This window comes from Salvelinus namaycush, chromosome 19 (genome assembly GCF_016432855.1).
Source record: "Salvelinus namaycush isolate Seneca chromosome 19, SaNama_1.0, whole genome shotgun sequence".
NCBI classification, from domain to species: domain Eukaryota; kingdom Metazoa; phylum Chordata; class Actinopteri; order Salmoniformes; family Salmonidae; genus Salvelinus; species Salvelinus namaycush.
The window spans coordinates 31870226-31892782 of record NC_052325.1 but is presented as its reverse complement, the minus strand read 5'-3'; the positions used below and the strand labels follow the sequence as shown (position 1 = coordinate 31892782).

Sequence of the window (22557 nt, the reverse complement as noted above, 5' to 3'; positions counted from 1 at the left end):
GTGAGATATACATGGCGGAGGCTTAATCAAGCTAGTCATCTTGACTACTTTCTTATGCCATTCTCTCTGGTCCCAAAAGTTTAAAAAGTGTTGATAGGGGACAGAATGCGGTCAGATCATCACATAATTGGCATATATATTACTCTTACAGAATTTCCACGTGGGCGAGGATATTGGACATTTAGTCAAAGCCTACTAGATTTATAGAATTTATAACAGACTTTTTCAGACATAACATAGGTACTGTAAAGGCGTCTGTGTGTAGCTGGTGAGATGAGTCAATACTTTACTCAAAAATTCAAACATAACACGTACTATACACGGCCACACAATACGGACCACAATATAACAAACAATCACTTACAAATACAACATGTAGAACAGGGGGTTAAATAATAAACAAGTAGTTGATTAAGTGAAGCCAGGTGTGATAAAACAAAGACAGAACAAATGGAAAATGAAAAGTGGATCGGCGGTGACTAGAAAGCCGGTGAAGTCGACCGCCGAACGCCGCCTGAACAAGGAGAGGGACCGACTTCGGTGGAAGTCGTGACAGTAGAGAGGATCATTTAGAGAGACATTTTAGGGCAAGTACACTTGTAAACAAATACATTAAGAACACAAACATAATTGGCATAAAGTGACAATATTCTCTATGATATTTACAACAAAAAAATGCATCCTATCCATCTCCGGAGTCCGTTGCTTCCTATGACCTGGTTAAAGATTGTACAGAAAAAAAGTACATGAAAAAAAAAAAACTAATCTGTATCGCTGTCTTTATTATTCATACTCAACAGAAAATGTCTGACTTTGGCTTACTTTGGCCCTTGACACGCGGCTCCTGCTGCGCACTGACACCGATCTCGCGGACGACCCGGAGGACGAAGCACAGGGCGATCCGGATGGAGATGGTGGAAATCCCGTAGCAACGAAGGGTCCAGGACGTCCTCCACCGGCACCCAGCATCTCTCCTCCGGACCATACCCCTCCCAATCCACGAGGTACTGAAGGCCCATACGCCGGGGCCCCGCTCGATGTTCAGAGGTGGCGGAGGAACCTCCCGCACCTCAGCTTCTTGGAGTGGACCAGCCACCAGCCACCTGAGGAGAGACACATGGAACGAGGGATTAATGCGATAATCTGGGGGAAGCTGTAACCTGTAGCATACCTCGTTCAGTCTCCTCAGGACTTTAAATGGCCCCACAAACCGCGGACCCAGCATCCCGGCAGGACAGGTGGAGGGGCAGGTTCCAGGTCGAGAGCCAGACCCGGTCCCCCAGTGCGAACACCGGGGCCTCGCTGCGGTGGCGGTTGTCGCTCGCTTTTTGCCGCCTCACGGCCCGTTGTAGGTGCACATGGGCGGCGTCCCAGATCTCCTCCAAGCGCTGATACCCCAGTACGCACTGGAAAGGAGAGAGGTTAGTGGAGGAGTGGCGGAGTGAGTTTTGGGCCATCTCTGCCCAGGGGATGAACGTCGCCCACTCCCCCGGCCGGTCCTGGCAATATGACCGCAGAAACCTACCCACATCCTGATTTACTCTCTCCACCTGCCCGTTACTCTCAGGGTGAAAACCTGAGGTAAGGCTGACCGAGACCCCCAGACGTTCCATGAACGCTCTCCAGACCCTGGACCTGAACTGGGGACCCCGATCAGAGACTATGTCCTCAAGCACCCCGTAGTGCCGGAAGACATGAGTGAACAGGGCCTCCGCAGTCTGTAGGGCCGTAGGGAGACCGGGAGGAGGGAGGAGACGGCAGAACTTAGAAAACCGATCCACAACGACCAGGATTGTGGTGTTGCCTTGTGAGGGAGGAAGATCCGTCAGGAAGTCCACCGACAGGTGTGACCACAGCCGTTGTGGAACGGGTAGGGGTTGTCATTTCCCTCTGGGCAGGTGCCTGGGAGCCTTGCACTGGGCGCACACCGAGCAGGAGGAAACATAAACCCTCACGTCCTTGGCCAAGGTGGGCCACCAGTACTTCCCACTAAGGCAACGCACCGTCTGACCGATGCCAGGATGACCAGAGGAGGGTGACGTATGGGCCCAAAAGATCAAACGGTCGCGGACAGCAGACGGAACGTACAGGAGCCCAGCTGGACACTGGGGGGGAGTGGGCTCTGTGCGTAACGCCCGCTCGATGTCCGCGTCCAGCTCCCACACCACCGATGCCACCAGGCAAGAGGCCGGAAGTATGGGAGTGTGATCCATAGACCGCTCCTCTGTGTCATACATCCGGGACAGTGAGTCTGCCTTAGCGTTCTGGGAACCTGGTCTGTAGGATAGAGTGAAAACAAAACGTTAAAGAACATAGCCCACCTTGCCTGGCGAGGGTTCAGTCTCCTCGCCGCCCGGATGTACTCCAGATTGCGGTGGTCAGTCCAGATGAGAAAAGGGTGTTTAGCCCCCTCAAGCTAATGTCTCCACGCCTTCAGAGCCTTAACAACAGCCAACAGCTCCCGGTCCCCCACATCATAGTTTAGCTCCGCCGGGCTGAGCCTCTTCGAAAAGAAAGCACAGGGGCGGAGCTTTGGTGACGTGCCCCGAGCACTGAGAGAGCACGGCTCCTATCCCAGCCTCGGACGCGTCCACCTCCACTATGAACGCCAAAGAGGGATCCAGATGAGCCAGCACGGGAGGTGAGGTAAACAGAGCCTTCAGGTGACCAAAAGCCCTGTCCGCCTCAGCCGTGAGGTAATGGGAGCTGCTACCTGACCAAAACCCCGGATAAACCTCCGGTAGTAGTTGGCAAACCCTAGAAACCGCTGCACTTCCTTTACCATGGTGGGAGTCGGCCAATTACGCACGGCTGAAATGCGGTCACTCTCCATCTCCACCCCTGACGTGGAAATGCGGTACCCTAGGAAGGAGACGGACTGTTGGAAGAACAGACATTTCTCAGCCTTGACGTACAGGTCATGGTCCAACAGTCGACCAAGCACCCTGCGCACCAGGGACACATGCTCGGCGCGTGTAGTGGAGTATATCAGAATGTCGTCGATATACACCACTACACCCTGCCCGTGCAGGTCCCGGAAAATCTTGTCAACAAAGGCCTGGAAAACTGATGGAGCATTCATCAACCCGTACGGCATGACAAGGTACTCATAGTGCCCTGAGGTGGTACTAAATGCCGTCTTTCACTCGTCCCCTTCCCGGATACGCACCAGGTTGTAAGCGCTCCTGAGATCCAATTTTGTGAAGAAGTACGCCCCGTGCATTGACTCGATCGCACTGGCAATGAGAGGCAGCGGGTAGCTGTACCTCACAGTAATCTGATTGATCCCTCGATAGTCAATACACGGGCGCAGACCCCCATCCTTCTTCTTCACAAAAAATAAACTCGAGGAGGCAGGTGAAGTGGAGAGCCGAATGTATCCCTGCCCCAGGGATCCGGAGACATATGTTTCCATAGCCACCGTCTCCTCCTGTGACAGAGGATACACGTGACTCATGGGAAGTGCTGCGTCTACCAGGAGATTTATCGCACAATCCCCCCGTCGATGAGGTGGTAATTTAATCGCCCTCTTCTTACAGAAGGCGAGAGCCAAATCGGCATATTCTGAGGGGATGCGCACGGTGGAGACCTGGTGATTAAGTGAAGCCAGGTGTGATAAGACAAAGACAGAACAAATGGAAAATGAAAAGTGGATCGGCGGTGGCTAGAAAGCCGGTGACGTCGACCGCCGAATGCCGCACGAACAAGGAGAGGGACCAAATTCGGCGGAAGTCGTGACAGGTACAGCAGATCCCCTTATTGTATGGGACACTTTTAAATGTGCCTTTAGAGGCCATGCAGTTCAGTACTCATCTATAAAACAAAAGCAATTTAGATCAAAAGAGTCCATATCAACAAAGGAAATTGAAGGACTAACAGTACAGTTAGACAGCAATAAAACTGTACCATAGAGGCACAGAATAAGTTAGAGGAAAAACAAAAAGAAATGGAGGAACTTATTCAAGAAAGATCCAATGTAATATATTATAAAAAATAAAGCGAACTGGAAGGAATATGGGGAAAAATCAGTCACGCATTATTAACCAAATTATATTTTGAAAGAGGAAGTAAAGTACTTTAAGAATATGTTTTTGTTTCAGTCTCCTCCATCTCCACTAACTGAAACTAATTGTATGGATTTTTTCTTAATAATAATGTAAAATTAACATCTGTACAGAAAGACTCATGTGAAGGCCAAATTACAGAGGAGGAACTTCTTGATGCAATTGGGGCCTTTAAGGCTGGGAAAACTCCAGGGCTGGATGGCATACCAGTGAAAGTATACAAAACTTTTTTTGATGTACTCAGAGGACCATTATTTGCATGTTTTAACCACTCCTATATAAATGGTAGATTATCAGACACGCAACAAGAAAGTCTGATATCATTATTACTGAAACAGGAACAAGTGGTATATATAAAAATCCAGTCCATTAAAAAAATTGGAGACCTCTTACACTTCAGTGTTGTGATGCAAAATCCTAGCAAAATGCTTGGCGCATAGAATAAAAAAAGTATTGTCAGATATTACTCATCCTAATCAGACAGGTTTTTTACATGGACGATACATTGGAGATAATATAAGACAAGTACTGGACACAATAGAATACTATGAAATATCGGGGACATCAGGCCTGGTTTTCATAGCTGATTTTGAAAAGGCTTTTGATAAAGTACAACTGGAGTTTATATATAAATGCCTAGAATATTTCAATTTTGGGGAATCTCTTATAAAATGGGTTAAAGTTATGTATAGTAACCCTAGGTGTAAAATAGTAAATAATGGCTACATCTCAGAAAGTTTTAAACTATCTAGAGGAGTAAAACAAGGTTGTCCACTATTGGCATATATATTTATTATTGCCATCAAAATGTTAGCTGTTAAATTTAGATCAAACAATAATATTAAGGTATTAGAAATCCGTGGCTTAAAAACGAAGGTGTCATTGTACGTTGATGATTCATTGTTTTCTTTTAAAACCACAATTAGAATCTCTCCACGGCCTCATAGAGGATCTAGATACTTTTGCAATCCTCTCTGGATTAAAACCAAATTATGTGTGTAGCATACTGCTTCTGTAAATATCTGGCACATTAACATATTTTGAAGCATGCCTTGTAAGAGGCTATATTTGTTGCACCCATTAGTGAGAATGCTGCACCCCACAGAATACAGTACCATACTGTATTTGTTATATTTGTCCTATAAATATACAGTAATTTACTGGCTACTGTGCTGCCAGTAATTTACTGTAATTCAGTACCACCCCACAGAATACAGTACCATAATGTATTTTTTTAATCTAAAAACCTTTTCCTGTAAATCTAGTCTACAATTATTTACTGGCTACTGTGCTGCCAGAGGTGGCATTATAATAATAACTAATCAAAAGAGGACCATTGCGCTCTCCCAGAAGCTTGGTTGGTGCTTGCTTTGCAATGGTTAATTTTTACATTTACGTTTGGTCATTTAGCAGACACTCTTATCCAGAGCGTCTTACAGTCAGTGTATTAAACTAAGGTTAACAAGAATATACAACAGTCATAGCAAGTAAAGAGATTATGTTACCGTTACAGAGAATGTTGTAGTTAAGTGTGCTACTTGCAAGTATATATTTGTATTAGAAAATTCTAATTAAATTATTACAAAATAGGCCATATGAAATGTAGTGCAAACCAGTGAAATACAAATGACAAAATAGGTATTGAAAGTATTGAAATGCCTATATCAAATACATGAAACAGAAATACTGCCCGTCGTTGGCACTAGCAACCTGCACTACTATAAAACATAATATTTTCGCATACCCCAAATTATTACTATCTAGAAAGCAAGTACAGGTATTCAGACGTGGCAGTAGTTTTTAGGGACAGTACCCTAACCGTAGCTTCAGGTCCACATACCAGTTCGATCTTAACCACAACCTTAACCCTAGTTTAATGTCCACATTACATTTACATTTACATTTAAGTCATTTAGCAGACGCTCTTATCCAGAGCGACTTACAAGTACATACATTCATACTTTTTTTTATTTTATTTTATTTTATTTATTTTTTTGTACTGGCCCCCCGTGGGAATCGAACCCACAACCCTGGCGTTGCAAGTGCCATGCTCTACCAACTGAGCCACACGGGGCCACATCCTGGTTAAACCCTAACCCTAACCATAGCCTTAACCACAACCCTAACCCTAGCTTCATGTCCATATCCCAGTTCAACCCTAACCCTAGCTTCATGTCCATATCCCAGTTCAACCCTAACCCTAGCTTCATGTCCATATCCCAGTTCAACCCTAACCCTAGCTTCATGTCCATATCCCAGTTCAACCCTAACTCTAGCTTCATGTCCATATCCCAGTTCAACCCTAACCCTAGCTTCATGTCCATATCCCAGTTCAACCCTAACCCTAGCTTCATGTCCATATCCCAGTTCAACCCTAACCCTAGCTTCATGTCCATATCCCAGTTCAACCCTAACCCTAGCTTCATGTCCATATCCCAGTTCAACCCTAACCCTAGCTTCATGTCCATATCCCAGTTCAACCCTAACCCTAGCTTCATGTCCATATCCCAGTTCAACCCTAACCCTAACCCGTCTAGCTTCTGTAGACACAGACCACTAAGAACTGGACGTGGTCTTTTTGCGTCACTATAGTCCACATGCTTCTGAGGAGCTCTCATTCTTAGAGTAACCAAATGCTCTGATTGGCTACAGGGAAGTAGACATGAATCAATGTGAGTGTTAGTTCAGTCCAGTCACTCTAGTCACACTGTAGTTTTATTGACATGATCTATTTCAGCCTGCCACAGCCTGCCTGACATGCCACAAGCATGTGGAATAACGTAGATAGCAGTTACGAATGTGTGCTGCAGGGTCACACGTCAAATTTGGCAAGAGACTCCACTGACTTATGGGCTCTAAATACAGTGTGTCTCTCCGTGTGAAATCACATGTTTCCAGCTGATTTTCTGCAATTAAAGGTTTCCTTTCTGAAAAGGATATGTGTTCCTCATTTAAGATGTTGTAATGCAGCTAGACTCTGAGTTCTGACGTTACCAGCAGCTCACTGGAACCCCTGTGTGACTGTGTTTTCTTAGCTACTATCTCTATGTCTGAGATCTGCATTTACACTCACTCTGGTACCTTCCTGGCTGGTTGCCATGGTAGTGCACCTCATCAAAAGGCGCTCACCCTCAAATCAAATTTTATTGGTCCCATACACATGGTTAGCAGATGTTATTGCGAGTGTAGCGAAGTACTTGCGCTTCTAGTTCCGACAGTGCAGCAGTATCTAACATGTAATCTAACAATTCCACCACAACTACCTAATACAAACAAAGGGATGGAATAAGTGTACATATAAATATATGGATGAGCAAGCGGCATAGAATACAGTATATACATACAGGATGAGTAATTTTTTTATTTAACTAGGCAACAAATTCTTATTTACAATGACGGCCTAGGAACAGTGGGTTAACTGCCTTGTTCGGGGGCAGAACGACAGATTTTTACCTTGTCAGCTCAGGGATTCGATCTAGCAACCTATCGGTTACTGGCCCAATGCTCTAACCACTAGGCTACCTGCTGCCCCAGTAATGCAAGATATGTAAACATCATTATTAAAGTGGCATTAATAAAGTGACTAGTGATCAATTTATTAAAGTGGCAATGATTTCAAGTCTGTATGTAGGCAGCAGCCTCTCTGTGTCAGTGATGGCTGTTTAACAGTCTGATGGCCTTGAGATGGAAGCTATTTTTCCTCGGTCCCAGCTTTGATGCACCTGTACTGACCTCGCCTTCTGGATGGTAGCGGGGTGAACAGGCAGTTGCTCGGGTGGTTGTTGTCCTTGATGATCTTTTTGGCAATCATAACCTGTACCACAGAGTGAGTGTGTGTGTTTGTTTGTGTGTATTTCCATCCCTTGTGAGTGAGTGAATTATCTCAGGACTGTACTGTACTAGCTAATGTCATGTGGATAACTCAGGTGCGATATCGGTTGTAACTGATAAGGACACATTACAACCGTAGCTCTTTTCATCAAGACTTGGACTTTCCATTGATAGTAACTAGGACAAATGCCATACTGTAGAATATATCATAATAATCATTAGTTAATCACTAACTATATACTGAGTATACCAAACATAAGGAACACCTAATAAAAGAGAGAGAGAGAGAGGGCAGAAAGTTTGATATATCTTTTTGTTTGTTGCACATGTACTTCTTGCATGTCCTGAGAGCAGGCCCTAAGAAGCTTTGGATAAGTAGACATTGATGTTGTGACCAAAATTTAATTAAAATAAATTAGGCTCAGATTGGGTTTAGCGTGCCAAGAGGAACTGTGAAACAACTTTTTAGTTGTTAGAGTGCAGTTCTAGAAAAGCATGTACAAAGAATGTCTTTCATAAAACTTGTACTTGAATAACCAAGGTCAAGTCTTTTGACTGTTACAAAATTATATGAATTATACATGAAATAGTCTGAGTTTCATGAAATACAGACATTAATTAACTTTTTCAAGGAACAATATATAGTGCATCGCAGAGATGCTTTCATATTCAGGGTCAATCAACTTGTATTTTCTAAGGTCCTATATCAAACACTTCAGGACTAAGGACTATAGTACAGTATAGGACTATAGTACAGTATAGGACTATAGTACAGTATAGGACTAGTAAGGACTATAGTACAGTATAGGACTATAGTACAGTATAAGGACTATGGTACTGTATAGGACTATAGTACAGTATAGGACTACAGTACAGTATAGGACTATAGTACAGTATAGGACTACTGTAGAGTATAGGACTATAGTACAGTATAGGACTATAGTACAGTTTAGGGACTATAGTACAGTATAAGAACTATAGTACAGTATAGGACTATAGTACAGTATAGGACTATAGTACAGTATAGGACTAGTAAGGACTATAGTACCGTATAGGACTATAGTACAGTATAGGACTATTGTACAGTATAGGACTATAGTACAGTATAGGACTATAGTACAGTTTAGGGACTATAGTACAGTATACGGACTATAGTACAGTATAGGACTATAGTACAGTATAGGGCTATTGTACAGTATAAGGACTATAGTCCAGTATAGGACTATAGTACAGTATAGGACTATAGTACAGTTTAGGGACTATAGTACAGTATACGGACTATAGTACAGTATAGGACTATAGTACAGTATAGGGCTATTGTACAGTATAAGGACTATAGTCCAGTACAAGAACTATAGGTCCACAGCTTCCTCACCATTGTCTATGTACTGTATTTCAGACACTGTCTCTCCTTCCCTCCTTCTCTCTCTCTCTCTCTCTGGTAGTTATATGTTTAATGGGCCTTCAGGTAGACCCATTTAATTGTCAACCTAAGTGATTAATACCAGTTATGTAAGAGTAACACAGACAGAAACACACAAACGCACACTGTTGAATGAACTGATATGGCTTTCCCAGTCTATTTTCTAAAGCCCCACGTTCAAAGGAAATGTCTAGAAATCACAAATAAATGAACTCTACACTACTTTACAAACCTGTAGGGGTTGAGAAATAGTCTGAGCGTGAGATCGAGATAAACTTATCTGCCTTGCTGAATGTGCAATTAGCTGCTATCTTTGATCTGGAGTGAAATATGAAGCAAGCTGCCTTATCGTATTCTGCCCCCAATGGAGCTAGCTCTGGGGTAAGGATTTCCTCACAGCTCCCTCTGTCAGGGAGAAGGCAGAAGATCAGTGTGTATAGGGAAAGGCATTCAACATGCATGGCACTTACACAAATGACTGATGATTGGCTGAGAGAAATTGATAATAAAAAGATTGTGGGAGCTGTTTTGTTAGACTTCAGTGCGGCTTTTGACATTAACGATCATAGTATGCTGCTGGAAAAACTTACAGTATATCTTATGTCTTTACACACCCTGCTATATTGTGGATTGAGAGTTACCTGTCTAAGAGAACACAGAGGGTGTCACGTTCTGACCTTAGTTCCTTTTTTATGTCTCCTTTTTAGTTTGGTCAGGGCGTGAGTTGGGGTGGGCATTCTATGTTTTGTATTTTTGTGTTTGGCCTGGTATGGTTCCCAATCAGAGGCAGCTGTCAATCGTTGTCTCTGATTGAGAACCATACTTAGGTAGCCTGTTCCCACCTGTGTTTGTGGGTAGTTTCCTGTTTTGTGTCACCTGATAGGACTGTTTCGTTTTTTCATGTTTTCTCCTTTGTTATTTTTGTGTTCAGTTTAATAAATTTAACATGGACACGTACCACACTGCATTTTGGTCCGATCCTTCATACCCCTCGTCAGAAGAAGAAGAAAATCGTTACAGAGGGTGTTCTTTAATGTTAACCTCTCCAACATAATCCAGGTAGAATCAGGCATTCCCCAGGGCAGCTGTCTAGGCCCCTTACTTTTTTCAATCTTTGCTAATGACATGCCACTGGCTCTGAGTAAAGCCTGTGTGTCTATGTATGCTGATGACTCAACACTATACACGTCAGCTACTACAGCAAGTGAAATCACTGCAACACTTAACAAAGAGCTGCAGTCAGTTTCAGAATGGGTGGCAAGGAATAAGTTAGTCCTAAATATTTCAAAAACTAAAAGCATTGTATTTGGGACAGATAATTCACTAAACCCTAAACCTCAACTAAATATTGCAATGAATAATGTGAAGTTGGGGAGATTGAACTGCTTGGAGTAACCCTGGATTGTAAACTGTTATGGTCAAAACATTTTGATGCAACAGTAGCTAAGGTGGGGAGAGCTCTGTCCATAATAAAGTGTTGTTCGGCCTTCTTAACTACAATATCAACAAGGCAGGTTCTACAGGTCGTAGTTTTATTGCACCACAAAGAGGGACTTAGGAAAATTACAACTGGTCCAGAACAGGACAGCAAGGCTGGGCCTTAAATGTACACGTAGAGATGTCTGTTTAAACTACTAGCACACAGGTCGGAAACTATGCATACCCCACAAGACATTCCACCAAGTCCAGAACAGACTATGGAAGGCGCACAGTACTACATAGAGTCATGGCTACATGGAACTCTATTCCACATCAAGTAACTGATGCAAGCAGTAAAATCTGATTTAAAAAACAGATACAAATAAATCTTATGGAACAGTGAGGACTGTGAAGAGTCACACACACAGGTACAAATACACAGATACAAACACACATAACATACACACTATACACACACGTACATCTGGATAGTGTTGTACTAGAGTAGTGGCCTGAGGGCACACATTTAAGGTATTGTGAAATCTGTTGTAAAATGTATTTTAATGTTATTTTTTTTGTTATAATGTCGTTACTGCTGTATTTAGCTGCCTTGGCAGCAGCTAATGGGGATTCATAATAGATACAAATACAAATGTGTAGTTCAATTCAGAATCTCAGTAGAACCGAAACATTTGCAAAATATTGCTTTTTCAGATCACTATTAGTCTATAGTGATGATGATGATGATGATGATGCGGATGATGAAGATAATGCTGTTACTGCTGATGATGAGGAGGAGGATGATGAATACAAAGACTAAGATGATGATGAAGATTAATATTACGATGAGGCGGAGGATGATGAAGATGATGACGATGTTGAAGATAACTAACCCTTCCATGTCTTCTCCCATGCATGTTGTGTCCTACAGGGAAAGTCCTACCCATTCAGAGGCTCCTTCCCCCCCATGTGGAATCCATTTGCCCTGATGGACTACAACAACCTGTGGAGGAAGATGGATGAGATGGGCAGCGAGGTAAACACACACGTCATCCTTTTCTGTCTAGTGCAGCCATCCCCTCCACATCTCAGGCCCAATCCCAAACCAACCCCTACTCCCTAGTCTCTAGCCATTGATACTTCTTGATGGTCCCACCCTCATAGTGTGTTTGTGTGTGTGTTAAAGATCCCCAGAGAGGCTCCATGGAGGGCTCCCCATGCTGAGGAGTGGGACAAGATGACCATGAAGCAGCTCTTTGACAAGATCTGCTGGACCAGGTACTGTACTACACCTATTTCACAATACACACAGGACCATTCAACCTCATGGAGCATCATTCAATAATATTACACTTTTTATAGTCTTTGTGATTGAGTGATTACATGTGTGTGTGTGTTGTGTGTTGTCTGTGTGTGTGCGCATGTGCATGCTCCTCCCTCTCCTCACAGTTCTGCGAGGCGGTTTGCCACTCTGTTTGTGAACGTGAACGTGACCTCTGAACCCCACGAGGTGTCGGCCCTGTGGTTCCTCTGGTACGTCAAGCAGTGTGGAGGGACCATGAGGATCTTCTCCACCACCAACGGAGGACAGGTACTGTACACAACTGGCTGTCTGTCTGTCTGTATGCCTGTCTGTCAGGCTGGTGGTCTGACGGTCTGACAGTCTGGCTGGTTGTCTGTCTGTCTGTCTGTCTGTCTGTCTGTCTGTCTGTCTGTCTGTCTGTCTGTCTGTCTGTCTGTCTGTCTGTCTGTCTGTCTGTCTGTCTGTCTGTCTGTCTGTCTGTCTGTCTGTCTGTCTGTCTGTCTGTCTGTCTGTCTGTCTGTCTGTCTGTCTGTCTGTCTGTCTGTCTGTCTGTCTGTCTGCCTGGCTATCTCTCTGACCAAGTGGACTGGCTCTTCCATATCCATACAGGGTTCTACACACTTAGAAAAAGACAAATGTTCTTTGTAAGGCAAAGGGTTCTACCTAGAACCTTTAACATCCTAAGAACCATTTTTGGAAGAAAGGGTTCTTTGATGATTATTTGGCAAGAAGGATTATGGTTCTTTGGAAGGCAATAAGGTTTCTACATAGAAACATATATTATATTTCCCAGCAAGCTCTATTGCAGGGAGATTTTCAGAATTGTTTGTTTTCTAAACTAATCCAATCTGTTAGTAGTTGGACTAATTGCACCCGTTACTGGGATGGTTGTTCCAGTTTAGATGATGAGGTAGTTAATCTTCCCTACCCTGGCAGTCATTCTGAATGCAGGTGATAAAAAATTCCACTTGTAGGATATCCTAACTCTGGCTAGATTACAATAGGAATTGCATATCACTTTGCAAGCCAACATTATGTGATTTGCAGGCCTGTTGTGGCCTGTAAACCAGGAGTTTCCTAACACCACTGTGTTAGGGTAGATAGAACTTCAAAGAAAGGTTGTATGATATATGTAATTATTTGAAAGTCTAATAATGCTGGTGGAACCTTTCATTGATGGTTCTAAGAAAAACCCTCCAAAGAGAAAAGTGTTCTTGGTAGAACCCTTCATAGAGGGTTCCCGGAATAACTTTTAGATGCTAAAATGGTTATTGGTTGAACCCTTCATAGAGGGTTTTATGCTGAACCCTTCATAGAAGGTTTTAGGTACAACCATATTACCTAAAAGAAGTTTGGGTTCTAGGTTTGCTGAGCTGAGCCTCTCACACAGGAGCCTTTGAACTGAGCTCAGAAAACGATCCTCCATGTTAGCACAAAACATTCCACAACAACAACATTCTCATTTGGATTCTACTTAGATTGTCACTAACATGAAACCTCTGGTGGCAAAATTAGCCACTCTAAATCTTACCATTCCCTGGCCCTGTAGAGCCGTCCTTCAACCCCCCCCCCCCCATTAACCTTGTTCATTCCCTGCTCTCTAATTTACAGGAATAATCCCTCCCTCCACAATTGCTGTTCCTCAGAGCCCAGGGAGAACCCATTATTCTGGTTTACTTTGAAAAGCTGAGTGGCTCCATTGCCTAGGTGACGGTTGAAGGGGATGTGTTGGACTAATTAGAGAATGTTGTTGTGAGGTCATCCACTTTCATTTCCTGTTTGGTCCGCCCCGCTCTCTGGCTCCAAATGTTTTTATTCAGTGTGTTTATTTTCCAGGTAGAGCAATAGAGAAACCTAAGTTTGTCATGAGTTGATATAGCATTCGCTCTCCTTTTGAGGTCAATTGCATTTGCTCCTAAATCAAATCAAATGTATTTATATAGCCCTTCTTACATCAGCTGATATCTCAAAGTGCTGTACAGAAACCGAGCCTAAAACCCAAAACAGCAAGCAATGCAGGTGTAGAAGCACGGTGGCTAGGAAAAACTCCCTAGAAAGGCCAAAACCTAGGAAGAAACCTAGAGAGGAACCAGGCTATGAGGGGTAGCCAGTCCTCTTCTGGCTGTGCCGGGTGGAGATTATAACAGAACATGGCCAAGATGTTCAAATGTTCATAAATGACCAGCATGGTCAAATAATAATAATCACAGTAGTTGTCGAGGGTGCAGCAAGCCAGCACCTCAGGAGTAAATGTCAGTTGGCTTTTCATAGCCGATCATTAAGAGTATCTCTACCGCTCCTGCAGTCTCTAGAGAGTTGAAAACAGCAGGTCTGGGACAGGTAGCACGTCCGGTGAACAGGTCAGGGTTCCATAGCCGCAGGCAGAACAGTTGAAACTGGAGCAGCAGCACGGCCAGGTGGACTGGGGACAGCAAGGAGTCATCATGCCAGGTAGTCCTGAGGCATGGTCCTAGAGCTCAGGTCCTCCGAGAGAGAGAAAGAAAGAGAGAAAGAGAGAATTAGAGAGAGCATACTTAAATTCACACAGGACACCGGATAAGACAGGAGAAGTACTCCAGATATAACAAACTGACCCTAGCCCCCTGACACATAAACTACTGCAGCATAAATACTGGAGGCTGAGACAGGAGGGGTCAGGAGACACTGTGGCCCCATCCGATGATACCCCCGGACAGGGCCAAACAGGAACGATATAACCCCACCCACTTTGCCAAAGCACAGCCCCCACAACACTAGAGGGATAGCTTCAACCACCAACTTACCATCCTGAGACAAGGCCGAGTATAGCCCACAAAGATCTCCGCCACGGCACAACCCAAGGGGGGTGCGCCAACCCAGACAGGAAGATCACGTCAGTGACTCAACCCATTCAAGTGACACACCCCTCCTAGGGACGGCATGAAAGAGCACCAGTAAGCCAGTGACTCAGCCCCTGTAATAGGGTTAGAGGCAGAGAATCCCAGTGGAGAGAGGGGAACCGGCCAGGCAGAGACAGCAAGGGCGGTTCGTTGCTCCAGAGCCTTTCCGTTCACCTTCACACTCCTGGGCCAGACTACACTCAATCATATGACCCACTGAAGAGATGAGTCTTCAGTAAAGACTTAAAAGTTGAGACCGAGTCTGCGTCTCTCACATGGGTAGGCAGACCATTCCATAAAAATTGAGCTCTATAGGAGAAAGCCCTGCCTCCAGCTGTTTGCTTAGAAATTCTAGGGACAATTAGGAGGCCTGCGTCTTGTGACCGTAGCGTACGTGTAGGTATGTACGGCAGGACCAAATCGGAAAGATAGGAGCAAGCCCATGTAATGCTTTGTAGGTTAGCAGTAAAACCTTGAAATCAGCCCTTGCCTTAACAGGAAGCCAGTGTAGGGAGGCTAGCACTGGAGTAATATGATAAAAAATGTTTGTTCTAGTCAGGATTCTAGCAGCCGTATTTAGCACTAACCGAAGTTTATTTAGTGCTTTATCCGGGTAGCCGGAAAGTAGAGCATTGCAGTAGTCTAACCTGGAAGTAACAAAAGCATGGATTAATTTTTCTGCATCATTTTTGGAAAGAAAGTTTCTGATTTTTGCAATGTTACGTAGATGGAAAAAAGCTGTCCTTGAAACAGTCTTGATATGTTCGTCAAAAGAGAGATCAGGGTCCAGAGTAATGCCGAGGTCCTTCACAGTTTTATTTCAGACGACTTTACAACCATCAAGATTAATTGTCAGATTCAACAGAAGATCTCTTTGTTTCTTGGTACCTAGAACAAGCATCTCTGTTTTGTCCGAGTTTAAAAGTAGAAAGTTTGCAGCCATCCACTTCCTTATGTCTGAAACACAGGCTTCTAGCGAGGGCCATTTTGGGGCTTCACCATGTTTCATTGAAATGTACAGCTGTGTGTCATCCGCATAGCAGTGAAAGTTAACATTATGTTTTCGAATGACATCCCCAAGAGGTAAAATATATAGTGAAAACAGTAGTGGTCCTAAAATGGAACCTTGAGGAACACCGAAATGTACAGTTGATTTGTCAGAGGACAAACCATTCACAGAGACAAACTGATATCTTTCCGACAGATAAGATCTTAACCAGGCCAGAACTTGTCCGTGTAGACCAATTTGGGTTTCCAATCTCTCCAAAAGAATGTGGTGATCGATGGTATCAAAGGCAGCACTGAGGTCTAGGAGCACGAGGACAGATGCAGAGCCTCGGTCTGACGCCATTAAAAGATCATTTACCACCTTCACAAGTGCAGTCTCAGTGCTATGATGGGGTCTAAAACCAGACTGAAGCATTTCGTATACATTGTTTGTCTTCAGGAAGGCAGTGAGTTGCTACGCAACAGCTTTTTCTAACATTTTTGAGAGGAATGGAAGATTTGATATAGGCCGATAGTTTTTTATATTTTCTGGGTCAAGGTTTGGCTTTTTCAAGAGAGGCTTTATTACTGCCACTTTTAGTGAGTTTGGTACACATCCGGTGGATAGAGAGCCGTTTATTATGTTCAACATAGGAGGGCCAAGCACAGGAAGCAGCTCTTTCAGTAGTTTAGTTGGAATAGGGTCCAGTATGCAGCTTGAAGGTTTAGAGGCCATGATTATTTTCATCATTGTGTCAAGAGATATCGTACTAAAACACTTAATTGTCTCTCTTGATCCTAGGTCCTGGCAGAGTTGTACAGACTCAGGACAGCTGAGCTTTGGAGGAATACTCAGATTTAAAGAGGAGTCCGTAATTTGCTTTCTAATGATCATGATCTTTTCCTCAAAGAAGTTCATGAATGTATTACTGCTGAAGTGAAAGCCATCCTCACTTGGGGAATGCTGCTTTTTAGTTAGCTTTGCGACAGTATCAAAAAGACATTTCGGATTGTTCTTACTTTCCTCAATTAAGTTGGAAAAATAGGATGATCGAGCAGCAGTGAGGGCTCTTCGATACTGCACGGTACTGTCTTTCCAAGCTAGTCGGAAGACTTCCAGTTTGGTGTGGCGCCATTTCCGTTCCAATTTTCTGGAAGCTTGCTTCAGAGCTCGGGTATTTTCTGTATACCAGGGAGCTAGTTTCTTATGACAAATGTTTTTAGTTTTTAGGGGTGCAACTGCATCTAGGGTATTGCGCAAGGTTAAATTGAGTTCCTCAGTTAGGTGGTTAACTGATTTTTGTCCTCTGACGTCCTTGGGCAGGTAGAGGGAGTCTGGAAGGGCATCAAGGAATCTTTGTGTTGTCTGATCATTTAGAGCACGACTTTTGATGCTCCTTGGTTGGGGTCTGAGCAGATTATTTGTTGCGATTGCAAACGTAATAAAATGGTGGTCCGATAGTCCAGGATTATGAGGAAAAACATTAAGATCTACAACATTTATTCTATGGGACAAAACTAGGTCCAGAGTATGACTGTGACAGTGAGTAGGTCCAGAGACATGTTGGACAAAACCCACTGAGTCGATGATGGCTCCGAAAGCCTTTTGGAGTGGGTCTGTGGACTTTTCCATGTGAATATTAAAATCACCAAAAATTTGAATATTATCTGCTATGACTACAAGGTCCGATAGGAATTCAGGGAACTCAGTGAGGAACGCTGTATATGGCCCAGGAGGCCTGTAAACAGTAGCTATAAAAGTGATTGAGTAGGCTGCATAGATTTCATGACTAGAAGCTCAAAAGACGAAAACTTAATTTTTTTTTGTAAATTGAAATTTGCTATCGTAAATGTTAGCAACACCTCCGCCTTTGCGGGATGCACAGGGGATATGGTCACTAGTGTAACCAGGAGGTGAAGCCTCATTTAACACAGTAAATTCATCAGGCTTAAGCCATGTTTCAGTCAGGCCAATCACATCAAGATTATGATCAGTGATTAGTTCATTGACTATAACTGCCTTTGAAGTGAGGGATCTAACATTAAGTAGCCCTATTTTGAGATGTGAGGTATCACGATTTCTTTCAATAATGGCAGGAATGGAGGAGGTCTTTATCCTAGTGAGATTGCTAAGGCGAACACCGCCATGTTTAGTTTTGCCCAACCTAGGTCGAGGCACAGACACGGTCTCAATGGGGATTGCTGAGCTGACTACACTGACTGTGCTAGTGGCAGACTCCACTAAGCTGGCAGGCTGGCTAACAGCCTGCTGCCTGGCCTGCATCCTATGTTGAAGTCAATTGCCATGCATGCCAAGCATAGTTGCATATTCTCTGCAGATAAATTGTCCTCAGTCTGAGTGTCTTAGGTATATTTAGGGATGCAGAAGAAGGAACAGAACAACAATTTCATGTCTCATAGGGTGTAAATCTGGCACTGATGTCATTAGGATTAGGATAGCGCGTATTCTGCCGTTAGGATTCAGCCTATAGAGAATACTATATCTAACTTTGTCAAAAGTAGTGCACTTCAGTAATAGTCCACTGTAAAATAAAGGTGCCTTTCCCTATCTTATGTTTTTCCCAACCCTCTGAACATTACACAAACACACAGAGGCTGGAAGCAGCACGGGGTCAGTCGCAGAGCAGCGCCCTCTTGGAGCAGGTTAGGCCTTATTACCATTGCGTGTATTTGATTCATATGACTGATGATACAGTATTTACATTTCAGGAGAGGAAGTTTGTGGGCGGTTCCAGCCAGATCAGTGAGTGTATGGCCAAGGAGCTGGGTGAGTGTGTCAAGATGGAATCTCCCGTCTACAGGATCGACCAGACAGGGGACATGGTCGAGGTTGAGACTCTCAACAAGGAAACATACAAGGTGGGTGAGAGAGCAGTCGTCTCCAATCCATCAACCTATTGATGATGTCAGCCCACACTGTAAAAAATGCAACTTGTTTTTGTGGTAACTTACTGGCACCCAGTTACCTTTTAGTTATTGTAAAAAAAAGTAACAGTATGTTACCGTAACTTCCCAGAAAACTTTAATTTAACCAAAGTTTCTTTGCAGTTGACAGGAACATATTGTACCTGTTTTTTTACAGTAACTTACAGGTAACTTGTTGCTGTAAGTTAGCGGTTTATAAAGTGCACATTCCACTCTGTTGTAACCTACTGATTTCAGGTTGTGCCTCTGCTGCCATCTAGAGCTTGTATGTTCATAATACATGACACCTCATAAGGTCCATGTTGTGACTACTGTAAACCTGCATTCTAGAACTCCTGGAACATTCTAGGAATCCTTCATTTATCCATACAACTCTGTACTTACAGGACCCCTTAGTTTGTGTGTGCGTGCGTGCCTATGTGCCGTGCATGCCTGCATGCGTGCGTATGTTTGTCTGCATTTGTGTGTGTGCGGGCGGGTGGGCGGGAGTGCATGTGTGTGTGTCTGTGTGTGTGTGTAAGCCTGAGGACATTGTTGTCAGTAAGCTGGTCTTCATCTCTCTATCCAGACCACATCCTCTTTCCCTGTTAAAACCCATTAAGCAGAAGTGCCCTAGAGCTGCTTAGTCACCCGTGAAGAACTGGGGAGGTACACACTACACACCACGTAGGCCTCAACTCTTCTCTGGTGTGTTTTGTTTCTCCCAGGCCAAGTATGTGATTGTGGCAACCGCCCCTGGTCTGAACCTGAAGATGCACTTTAACCCCGAGCTGCCCCCGCTCAGAAACCAGCTGATCCACAGGGTCCCCATGGGCTCTGTCATTAAGTGTATGGTCTACTACAGAGATAACTTCTGGAGGAAGAAAGGTAAGGAGAGAGGGAGTGAGGGAGGGAGAGAGGGAGGGTCCATGGGCTCTGTCATCAAATATGTGGTATACTAGAGAGATAACTTGGAGAAATAAATGAAGGACTGAGGGATAGATGTCCTCTCTTCCTTTCCTCCTTATCCATGTCTATTGATCCCTTCTCTCTCCTCTCTTCCTTCCCTCCTTATCCATGTCTATTGATCCCTTCTCTCTCCTATCTTCCTTCCCTCCTTATTCCTATCTATTGATCCCTTCTCTCTCCTCTCTTCCTTCCCTCCTTATTCCTGTCTATTGATCCCTTCTCTCTCCTATCTTCCTTCCCTCCTTATTCCTGTCTATTGATCCCTTCTCTCTCCTCTCTTCCTTTCCTCCTTATCCATGTCTATTGATCCCTTCTCTCTCCTCTCTTCCTTCCCTCCTTATCCATGTCTATTGATCCCTTCTCTCTCCTATCTTCCTTCCCTCCTTATCCATGTCTATTGATCCCTTCTCTCTCCTATCTTCCTTCCCTCCTTATTCCTGTCTATTGATCCCTTCTCTCTCCTCTCTTCCTTCCCTCCTTATTCCTGTCTATTGATCATTTCTCTCTCCTCTCTTCCTTTCCTCCTTATCCATGTCTATTGATCCCTTCTCTCTCCTCTCTTCCTTCCCTCCTTATTCCTGTCTATTGATCCCTTCTCTCTTCCTGTCCTCCTTCTCTCCTGTATCTCACTCCTCCCCCTCTCTCAGGGTACTGTGGCACTATGGTGATCGAGGAGGAAGAGGCCCCCATCAGCTTGACTCTGGATGACACAAAGCCTGATGGGACTGTGCCTGCCATTATGGGGTAAACACAGATATTTAGTTTCCTGCATCCCATTATGATTACCCATAGAGAACAAGAAACTGTGGTAATAACTGTATTTCTGTCACAGCTTCATCCTGGCCCGCAAGTGTAGGAAGCTATGTGAACTGACCAGAGAGGAGAGGTAAACATCTGTCTGACTGTTTAACGTGTTCAGTACCTACAGTGCGTTTTACTTCACTTCCTCATGTGTATACTATGCTAGTAGGAATGTCCATGTGCACTAGCATTGAGAGTTTAACCCTATCCCTTCCTTAACCCTTAAAAATGGTTGTTGTCCCCTGTAGGAAGAAGAGGATCTGTGAGATCTACTCCAGAGTGCTGGGCTCAGAGGAGGCTCTGCATGTGAGTGGAACCATTACTACTACTATGATTACTACTACTACTACTACTACTACTACTACTACTACTACTACTACTACTACTACTACTACTACTACTACTACTACTACTACTACGACTACTACTACTACTACTACTACTACTACTACTATGACTACTACTACTACTAATATGACTACTACTACTACTACTACTACTACTACTACTACTATGACTACTACTACTACTACTATGACTACTACTACTACTACTACTACTACTAATATGACTACTACTACTATGACTACTATTACTACTACTATGACTACTATTACTACTACTATGACTACTACTACTACTACTACTACTACTACTACTATGACTACTACTACTACTACTACTATGGATGCAAGCACTGACCATCAATTATAGTTTTAACCATGTTTTGAGACTGTACAGTATTTGTTTATATTTAATTTGTTTGCAAACATTATAGTAAAACAAAGCTTATATTTTGGGTTCTGATGGGGTACATCATGACTATGTCATTAGAGATCAGATCAGTCAGCACCTAAAATCAGCAGAGGTAATTAACACACACACACACACACACACACACACACACACACACACACACACACACACACACACACACACACACACACACACACACACACACACACACACACACACACACACACACACACACACACATACACTGTGACACACACACACTAAGCTCATCAGGCCTTTCTACGTTTTATTCTTAAACAATCAATGGGTATTTATCATAAATGTATAGGTCCAAGGATGGATGTAGCAACTAAGGATTGTAGCTTTAAGTTTGATATGAGTACTAACCCCCAGTCCTCTCTCGCCCAGCCTGTGCACTACGAGGAGAAGAACTGGTGTGAGGAGGAGTATTCTGGAGGCTGCTACACTGCTTACTTCCCCCCTGGTATACTCACCCAGTACGGCAAGTAAGTAGCAGACACGCGCACACACACACACACACACACACACACACACACACACACACACACACACACACACACACACACACACACACTGTGACGTTATCTAACCTTTTATTTAACCTTTATACCTCCCCTCCTCCCTCTCACCTTCCGCTCCCTCTTCTCCTCCCTTCTCTTTTTAGGGTTCTCAGGAAGCCAGTAGGCAGACTGTACTTTGCAGGCACAGAGACAGCTACTGAGTGGAGTGGCTACATGGAGGGGGCTGTTCAGGCAGGGGAGAGGGCCGCCAGAGAGGTGAGAGCCTTCACAATGCAGTAATACACTCCCCTATACTCTTAGAAAAAAGGGTTCCAGAAGGGTTCTTCGGCTGTCCCCATAGGAGAAACCTTTTTGGTTCCATGTTGAACCCTCTGTGGAAAGGGTCCTTCATGGAACACAAAAGGGTTTTACCTGGAACCAAAAGGGTTCTAAATGGAACCTAAAAGGGTTCTTCAAAGGGTTATCTTATGGGGACAGCTGAAGAATCCTTTTAGGTTCTAGATAGCTAATTTTGTTCTAAAAGTGTACATATTTATTTGGACAGTGAAGCTAAAACTTTTTATTTGAGATCAAATGTTTTATATGAGGTGACAGTACAGAATGTCACCTTTAATTTCAGGGTACTTTCATACAGTACATACCTGTTTTACCGTTTCCA

At 43.8% G+C, this 22557-nt stretch overlaps 1 protein-coding gene across 1 annotated transcript in view; it reads left to right on the top strand.

Annotated features, from left to right (window-relative positions):
• The window catches only part of mao (monoamine oxidase), a 70050-nt gene extending 47872 nt beyond the window's left edge, over positions 1-22178 (top strand). Inside the window, exons 4-13 of the mRNA XM_039014297.1 lie at positions 11669-11773; positions 11924-12015; positions 12187-12328; positions 18637-18786; positions 19560-19719; positions 20448-20544; positions 20633-20686; positions 20850-20907; positions 21766-21863; positions 22043-22178. Coding sequence (XP_038870225.1) covers positions 11669-11773; positions 11924-12015; positions 12187-12328; positions 18637-18786; positions 19560-19719; positions 20448-20544; positions 20633-20686; positions 20850-20907; positions 21766-21863; positions 22043-22178 — 1092 coding nt within the window. The remainder of the gene's footprint in view (positions 1-11668; positions 11774-11923; positions 12016-12186; positions 12329-18636; positions 18787-19559; positions 19720-20447; positions 20545-20632; positions 20687-20849; positions 20908-21765; positions 21864-22042) is intronic.
• The last annotated feature ends 379 nt before the right edge of the window (positions 22179-22557 follow it).